This window comes from Alosa alosa, chromosome 5, assembly GCF_017589495.1.
Source record: "Alosa alosa isolate M-15738 ecotype Scorff River chromosome 5, AALO_Geno_1.1, whole genome shotgun sequence".
Classification (NCBI taxonomy): Eukaryota; Metazoa; Chordata; class Actinopteri; order Clupeiformes; family Clupeidae; genus Alosa; species Alosa alosa.
Window position 1 is genome coordinate 22,506,599 of NC_063193.1, and position 9,483 is coordinate 22,516,081.

The window sequence follows — 9,483 nt, forward strand, 5'->3', positions numbered from 1 at the left end:
AGGCTACTGTATTTACAACAGCAAATCATTTGGGGGGAAAAATCACTATTTTTGGTTTCAATATTGCTTACATGTTTACTGTGTATTTCAACTTCTCTCTGTCGATTACTTTATCTCCTATATGGAAATATACATAGAAGCCTATGATACACAGAAGAGCTTTAGGTTTTGAGCAACAGTGTATATAACATATTATGACAAAAGTGTTTATAATGTGAGGCGAATGTTTGCTTTAGAGATGTGTTTATGACATTTCTAAGTTGTATATCATTTTGCTGGAGATCTGAGACATTTTGCATTATGTGTGAGCCAATAGTGGGTTTTGTGTATTGAGCTTTGTGTGTAAACCCCTGATTTCCATGAAACTGCACTTCAACTGCATTTCTAATATATTTTTGTGAGGATTTGGAAATGCTAAAGAAAAGCCTTTACATTTATGCCATGAGACCAGTTTTAATCATTTGGCCATCCAGTCAACTAATAAATGTAGTAAGAGAATGCAAATACTCAAATACAATTTCATTTGTGAGAAAACAATGGAAAAGTAGTTTCACACATAAAAATAAACTGGTAAATTTTACAGAACACAGGAAATTTCATCAGCAACATGTAGAGAATGAACATGATCAGTTGTCATGTTACGTACACCTTACTTTCTCTGAAGTCATAAACCCCTGTGGCTTTTCAGTGGAAGGATCCCAGGCACTGTGCCTGACCTCTGTATAAGTCCTGTGTGTTCAAACACTGTGGGCTTGTGATTGGTTCTTGCTCTGCACCTTTTGCCTCTACTCTAGACCGTCCTCTGAGAGGTCACAATTACTGTCAAGGTCATCAAAGTCTTCAGCATCCTTGTCTCCTTTAGGCTTCATATGGCCCCCTTTACTTGCTTGGTCAGTGGCGTCAGTCTCCTCTTGTGGTGTCGCTAACCTGTGGAGTTAATAAACCAAAATATAATTTTACAGTATGAAGTCAGATATTGAGATTCTGACTGAGTTATGTCTTTACAGTATTATAAGTGTTATATACGTCCACATTATAATGTGGACGTATATTTTGGACTCCATAAGGTATTCCAGTTATTGTACAAGTACACACTTTTCTTACATGCTTATTAAAATGAAACCCCATGGTAATTCAGGCTTTTCTCATTTGTATTCCTTCAAAGGTGAAATGAGTTATCAATCGCTACCAGTCATCTCTTGAAGATCAAACTCTTCAGAGAGCACCTCTCCTAACTTCTAGTGCAGTCATTCCAGTGTGTGCTTCACCTCACTGTGTGTTCACTGTGTGCTGTTTGTGTTTCACTAATTCACTGATTGGGTTAAATGCAGAGACCAAATTTCCATCACGGGATCAAAAAAGTATATATACTTATACTAATTCCCAAACTGTGGTCCGTGGACCACTAGTGGTCCATGAGGGTACTGCAGGTGGTCCGTGGAAAAGCAAAATAAAATATAAAATAATATTTTTTTTAAACCTTCATTTTACCAGGAAATTCTAACATATATTCTAAGAATATGTATATTCATATCAAATTTAAATTTAAATTAAATAGTCAAGTTATTGTGTGATTATTGTGTGACTAAAAGGCTAGTGACACTAGGCTGTGACGTTCAAGTGCAGTGCCGCTAACGGTTAGAACTGGTAGGAACCACAACATTGATCGGTGGATGGCAACAGGTTCTCTGAAGAAAAAAGAGGCAGATGTTAACTTTAGTTCTACTAATAATGAGGAGATTGACAGTGAGTCAGGCCAGATTACTCATAAAGAGCTACTCTCTTTCACTGTCTCTCTCCCCCTTCTCTATCTCTGTCTCGCTCTCAGACAGACAGATGATCTTCTTATTACATTTAATAATATATTGTTAAGGAAGTACGTTGTTGAAATGAACTTGATTATGCCATCGGGCGCTTGAGTAAATAAATAAATTAAATAGGCTACGTGGCAGCCGTTGTGTGCAGTAAACTTTCTTTTAACAAGCCTGTTGTATCCGCCCTTTTACGAGTATGCGTCAATTAATATTAATTTATATACAAACCAAGACGGCGGATTCCTAAAGAAACGCAAACACCCACCCCATAAGTGTATTTAAATTAGCTATGTACAGTGACTCGAAGAGCTGTGTGTTGTAAGACTGCGTGTACAAAACCGCTTGGAGCTCCAGTGGAATTTTTATTTCACGACGAGAATTCAAACTCCAAGCACGGTTCCAATTTCTTAGGCAGTAAAAGCTCACACTAAGAACCAACCCAGATTTTTTGGACATATTGGTGCTTTTACGATAGCCTACTGATGTGATGCCCAGTTATAGGCCTAGTTTTAGTGCTAGTAGGCCTATTAAGAGGTGCAGATTAATTCAGGTAGGACTGTGTATAGACATTTTATTAAGGGTATGAGGTGGTCCGAGAAAATTCTTCATTACAAATAGTGGTCACACACACACAAAGTTTGAAAACCCCTGTTCTAGTGAATCCACACCCACACTTATTCTGCACTTCCTTCTCACTACTATCTATCCTGATTACTTCCTCTGGTTGTCACTTAAACTACTGCATGATCATCCTCTGGTTATTTTGCACTGTATGTAATGGTAGTATTGAAAAGGTAGTATTACTGGAAGAAAAAAAACTCCTCTTCGTGCCAGATTTTTTTTTCCTTTATAATAAATTTGTGTCAATGACTGAAAGACCAGGCTGCACAAAACTTGGTGAGCATGTAGCCCCACAAGGATAACACACAACCATTGTTTTTCGTTTTGATTAGAGATGCACCGATTGCAATGTTTGGGCCGGTTCCGATTTCCGATTTTTCATAGAGTTTCACCTGCCGATACCGATTTTAGCCGATTCCGATTTTATTTCTTCTAACCATTTTACAGCACACACAAATAGTTATTTTCTATCTTCTCTTTAATAGAACATGTTAATATACAAATGTAACCAACTTATCAATAATGAAATGGCTGTTACAAAAAATGGAACCGGTGATGCTTCAGCTGCAGTATAAAACTATAATGCCAGTGTAATTATAATGCTATATGCTATAATGCTAACTACAGTGTGGGACATTAATTTCACAGACTACTAATATAAATGCACTGTTATGGAACATCCATTTTTTTCTTCTCACATTCAATATCCAACTAAAGATATAAGAACAATTTTCATGATACATTTGAACATGCTACCATGCAACATATTTTCATATGCATTGATGAATTTATGGGAAAGGTGGGAGTAGGCTATCACGCAAACACAGGGGAGTAGTGCTAATAGCGATTAGGTGCTCCACCATATATGAAAACAGCGCACGTCTGTTTTGCGGTGAAAAACTTAAATCCAAATTCCAAATATTATTTTGTAAACAATGACCCCACACAGGCTTTTTTGCCTTTTAGAATGAAGTAAGTGAAGTGAAGATGAGGTCTTAGTGTGTTGTGATGGTTGTTTTACCACCAGGTGGCGTACTGTGCTCAGTTATTATATGATGTCCTTCGTAGGGGGCTGTCAATCAATTCATCAATTGCAGGATTTCCAGTACCATGCAAACAACTTCGACGTTTTTACCCAAAGGTTTAGGCTTATTGTAAGTTTTATGTTTCGGATTAAATGTCAAAGCTTAGACTGACAAGAAAAAGATTTCATAACCCGTCCAAAAAAAAAAAAAAAAGCATACCGGACTGATGATACGCATGCAAATAACCAGACAGAATTCAGGAAAGTCAGTCACAGATTTTGCTCAAAGTTTCTCTATGCATTGTTGAGTAGCAGCAGACACTTTTGTCCAAAGCAACGTACAATTACTGCATTTGGTGTCCTATAGCAGCCACAATTCAATTTAAATCCCTCACTCTGGCCTAATAGGACACTTACTGGATCTGCTCCCTTCTATTTCAATTCCACGATCCAGCCCTATGTCCAGTCGCCCACTGTGGTCTTCTAATGAGAGTCTGTTGTGTCGGCCAGCCATACACGCTAGAAGGTCAAATTCAAGACTTTTTCCCTCATTGGTGAATGAGTTGCCTAGTGTTCTATGTTCCTGCAACAACTTTGGATCTTTCAAGAGGGGTTTAACGACTTATCAGTTCATCTTACACTTAATTCATTAATTCATTATTAAAGTTATGGTTTGTATATTCATGGTATTCTTTTATTGTAATTATATAATATAGTACTGATGTACTGTTCTTATTACTATTTTGCTTAATGGTGTCTTACCATCTTTTAACTGTTTACTAGTAATTTTAAGTATTATAAGGTTCTTATTCTGTAAGTCACTTTGGACAAAAGTGTCTGCCAAATTCTACAATCATAACCATAACAATGACCTCAATAAGCATTACATTAAACATTTTATGTAACAGTTATATAAAATGTATATTATAAAATAACAGTTTTAAGTACTGCCATTTAGCCTATGCTATTAGTATGAAAAAATTGAGGACATTATAAACATGTCTTTTGCACACACATAGTATCAATTAATATTGTGTTACATACATTGTTACATTGTGTTAAATACAATCCTATATTAATGCTGTGACAAATATTTTAGATCTCTACAGCAAATGGACATGAAGTTATTATCTTAAAATGACCAAAAATGGTATATGAGGTAGCAAATAGGAGCATGACAATCTGTGTGGAAGTAGCTAAATGTATTTAGTGTACAATGTGACAATGTTGTACATTCATAATTACACACAGGTCATTACATTGCTATACTTATATACTATGTAACACATATCTATGGTACAACATTGAAACTTTGTATGTTAGCTGTTATTCATCATGTCTAGTACACATGTATGACTGAAATAACAGTGGACCCACCTAACTATGGTATACCCGGATGTCTTTCAGTGGACAATATCAAGGTAATGTTTGGTTCAGGTGGCAACGTGAGCAGCATGCTAATTTTGTTGAGCGCATGTCATAAGTTAGTGTTGGGTTATTTCATTGCTAGGCTTCTAACATCAGATGTCTGTGGCTAACATGACACCAGAGACGGTTGATAAACTGAGACTATTCATGACATGGCCATTTCCTGTATGTATTGGAAGACTGGTAGTAGGTCTTAACTCCAAAGTTGAATTATTTATCCCGGTCACAAGAGTGATTCATCACACACACGCAATGACAATAAAACAAAACACAAAGTATATTTATCTTCTCTTATTGCTTATTCAGAGAAAAGTTTAAGTAGTGACATTAAGGACCGCTAAACTGAAATTGTTCTTATAGGTCAGTGTTTTGGACCTATTTAAGAGACCGGAACTATGTACCATTTCGCTCCACTGGCAAGCCTGACATGCTTTATCTTGGTAATCATGTGCAATACTTTAAAGTGACCAGTCACTAGTGTTAGTGACTAGAGCTATAAGCCATATAGCCTTCTATATTGATGGCCCCTTCATTTTCTAATGCTGCTGCTCATCCTTGTCATGGCTATATAATGCTAGAGCTCTGACGACCAAGCCCTTGAGAGAGCAGGTAAACAAGCTGGACTATACATTATAGATTAGAGTAAGCACAACAGTGAATGAGGTCACCAATTCCTGACCTGCATGTCCTCAAAGCTGGCCTTGGCCTTGTACTGGCTCGCTATTACTATCCAGCGATCCATATGATTAAGTGTTTGACAAGACATTTACAGCGCGAGAGAGAGAGAGAGAGAGAGAGACAGAGAAAAGACACTTACGGAATTACGATCTCTTCTTTCTTTCCACACTTGGCACACAGTTCCAACTTCAGAGCACAGGGCTTACATATGATGTGGTAAGCATCCTTCACAGTCTTCTGCAAGCACTTCACACTATCAATAGAAGAGTAAGCATACAGGACAAGAGTGGGGGCATCATGAAGATGAGCCTGTCCTGTACACTGATATAAGTGGACGAAAATATTACCATATTTATGATGGGCACTCACCACTTGCGCTGTTGTGTTAGAGGCTTGTATTTATTGTACTTCACTTTCCATTCCAAGACTTCTTTGCAGTGCTGACATACACCATCATGGACCTTTTCATTCGCTTTCTGCACAAGTGATGGGTTAAGAAGACATGAAGTTATGGGTTAAGAAGACATCACAGTATGCAAGTGAAATCAAATCAAAGTGAATAAAGAATCTAAATGCATTAAGCTAATAATAATGAACGTTATGCAAGAATTGGCTGAAACGGATGTCCTGAATATCAAAAACCTTTCAGGTGACCGTGAATCCCACTGGCCAAGACTCGCTTCTTACACAGAAGTTATTCATATCATGAATAGCATTGGCACTTTTATTAAATAGGTCGAAGTCTGCCTTACTGCATTAGTTTCTACATTTACAGAATCACTATACATCTGATGTTTGTACAAAACACCTCATTAAAGTATTCCTTGAATACCTAAACGCTACTGTATAACTCCACACAGGGTTGAGTTTGCCACTGCATTTGTTATCACATTTGTTTGGCAAGCGGCTAGCAAGGCTAGCGTACAGTAAATTAATATGTAGGATTCGTGCTAGACAGCCCACGTGATAGACTGAACAATATCTAGCATAACTAAGCAATCCCCCTCAAGACTCAAAGTGCCTGTCCTCGGGAAAAAACGCAGATTTATTCTTAGGACGATGGCTTTCATAGCAAACAACAAAAGTCGTTGGTTGCTTGAGATTAACGTTACCTTCTGTTGCGCGGTGGCTCCGTATTTATCATTTTTAAAGGCAGTCGTGTTCTTGTGCTTCTGAGCACGTGTTCGAGATACATTGCCTTTCTGAGAACTCATTTCTATTTCGTAAAATAAAAAGTATGTCACATAACACTCGCGAAAACGTGTAAACACATGGCTCCTACGTAAAACGCGCTCAATCATGTGCGACAACCGGAAAAGGGACCAACAAAACGTAGAGGCATGTTCAACTTTACTGTCTATGATGTTCAAGCGTGTCAGAATTGCGCAGTGCTACTACACAGCAGGGGGATCTGTGGCTTAGACTACTTAATGTTAGCATTCCATTGAACCCATTCAATTTTTTTTACATCTAATAACTTTACATTCATTTTCACATGTCCGTTGAGATTTTCCAGAGAAACACCACACTATTTCCCGGGAAATGAGCAATGATGCACGTTACTTTTACCATAGATATTAGAAAGCTACATACCGCGACTGTCGAGTTCTATTAGGTGGCATCGTAAACGCGGCCGTCATATTGGTGGGGGCAGCAAGTACCTTTATTGTCTATGGGCAACATTTGCAGGCTATCACAGACACCTGTCTGATTTCCAGTCAGAGTCACATGCTCCTCCATTGGCCTCCAGTGATTGCTGTCCCCAACAAGGTGGCTATTTACGTACGTTCTGGAGCCCAATGCAGTATCTAGCTTTCTAATATCTATGAATTTTACCCCTTACATCCCCGGGAACCAATCAAATCGGCGTATCTGATGGGCCAGAGGCGAGCTAAACTGATGAGGACAGCGCTGCAACGTTGGAGGTCAGTAAACATTGGTCATAGTGTTATCCAATTGCATCGAAGTCCGGAATCTTTCAGAGTAAACATTGGTCTAGTGTTAACCAATTGCGTGCAGTGAGATTTTCAAATGCATGCTTGGTGCGGCCCCTCGAGTTGGACCATTACATTGTTCGTTGCCAGACCCTTAATCTTTCTAGATTACCAGGGTCTGGATTTTCCAGGCTACCACACTATGCTCATTCGACTTCATACAGCGCAGAGCAGATCTGGCTTAACGTGATGTATGCTGGGTAGAACATAATGCATGTTGGTTAGAAATGTTGTTCGGCTTTCCCCAGTGCGGCAGCAGATCACCAGAATGTCACAATGCACATGACCTTAAAGGGTTATTCCGGTATTTAGCACTTTGAGTCTAGCCTGGCGGACCATCCTATATCATTGAAATGTATAGTCTGGCATCAAACCATTCACCTCGCTTAATCCAAGGGGCAGGCAGAGAATTGTCTTTCAAACTGCCTAGGCATGCAATAGGCCAGCGCTACGACCATATCCGTATCCGGTCGGCAAAACGGCAAATACTTAAGTGCATTGTGTTGCTCAACTTTCAAAGAAAAGCACAAGTCCAACTTCTCCAAAGTTGACCTTAACGCCGATTCAAACAACGGCTCTTCGTTCGCCATAGCCACCTTCCTTGTTGTTCACCGTCGCAGGACTGTCGTTATCCTGTTAAGCCCGCCTTAAGACTCTCTAACAAAATAGAGCGCTGTGATTGGATGAGGTCCACGGCGTCAGCCAATAGAAATCCCTATGGTTTGATACTAGACGTACAGGCTGAGCAAATTAATTTGCCGCCGCTAGGGTGCGTCTAGATTTCTAGGCTACTTTGAGTCCCTTTTCTGGTTTGTTTTGGATAAGTGGTGGACACCGACATTTTGATGATGGGTCCTGTCTCGACTTTTCGGACTCGTTTTGAATTGCCTTTGACTATTTCAGAGTGGCTACCTACAGGCCCTTAATGTTCATTTTCAAAACTGTGCAACTCACCGAGTGGTTAGTGGTGTTCATTGATGTTCCAAAACGCGTAGCGAAATACAGTTTCTGTCTTATGGCATTTTGTAAAATCCCATTGATTTCTGTTGGAAGACTCATTGCACGTTGATATTACTGCGCCACCGGAAACGGAAACGGGGGCTGTTTACATTTGGTTGTAGTATTTCTGCGAGACCTTCTTTTACTATCTATGCTTCAGGCTCAAATATTGAGCGGAAGTCTATACGCGGTTGTGAGGTGTCTGAAAAAATGGTTCCACAATAGCAAATAACACGGCTGTAAATCATACATTGCGCCGATATATTTAATTTTAATAATCAACGAACACCACTAACCACTCGGTAAGTTGCACAGTTTTGAAAACGAACGTTAAGGGTTGTTTTAAGGACATGTTTGTGCATGCCTGTAGGCAGCCACTCTAAAGCAGTAAAGGCAATTCAAAACGAGTCAGAAAAGTCGAGACAGGACCAATCTTCAAAAATTCGGTGTCCACCACTCTAGTTCATCCAAAACAAACCAGAAAAGGGACTCACAGTGCTAAAATACCGGAATTATCCTTTAATACATCATGGGAGCAAGGCACCTGCAGTCAGCCTGTGCAGTTGCTCACCATGAGCTGCACTAACGAGAACCCACCCGCATCATGTCAAAGTATCACCTTGACACCCTCAATGGCTTCAATCTCCCATGACAAAAATTACATATGTTTCCAATGGTGCTTTCTTGAGCTAGAATTCTCAAATATCTTCACAAATATATCTTCTTGTATGTGATTTTTGCAACAGTGGTACTGAAAACTTCTATGTAGTGTAGTTTGAATACAGAAAATACCTAAAACTGCCAGCCATAGAGGAACGTGCAGGAAAAAAGCTATTCAGTGATGTTTGCACAATGGCCTAACAGAATGCCTAAAGCTGCACCTGAACTTAAGGCACTCTCTGCCAGTTGTGATGTCTGTTATAGT

At 39.2% G+C, this 9,483-nt stretch overlaps 1 protein-coding gene across 1 annotated transcript; it reads right to left on the reverse strand.

Moving 5' to 3' along the window:
- Positions 1-433: 433 nt before the first annotated feature.
- On the reverse strand, positions 434-6,891 carry c5h9orf85 (chromosome 5 C9orf85 homolog). The gene is made up of 4 exons (XM_048243723.1): positions 6,678-6,891; positions 5,935-6,041; positions 5,705-5,818; positions 434-927 (listed from the first exon to the last, which is right to left on the reverse strand). The coding sequence occupies exons 1-4, from the start codon at positions 6,864-6,866 to the stop codon at positions 786-788; spliced, it is 552 nt and encodes a 183-aa protein (XP_048099680.1). The 5' UTR covers positions 6,867-6,891; the 3' UTR covers positions 434-785.
- Between the last annotated feature and the right edge of the window lie 2,592 nt (positions 6,892-9,483).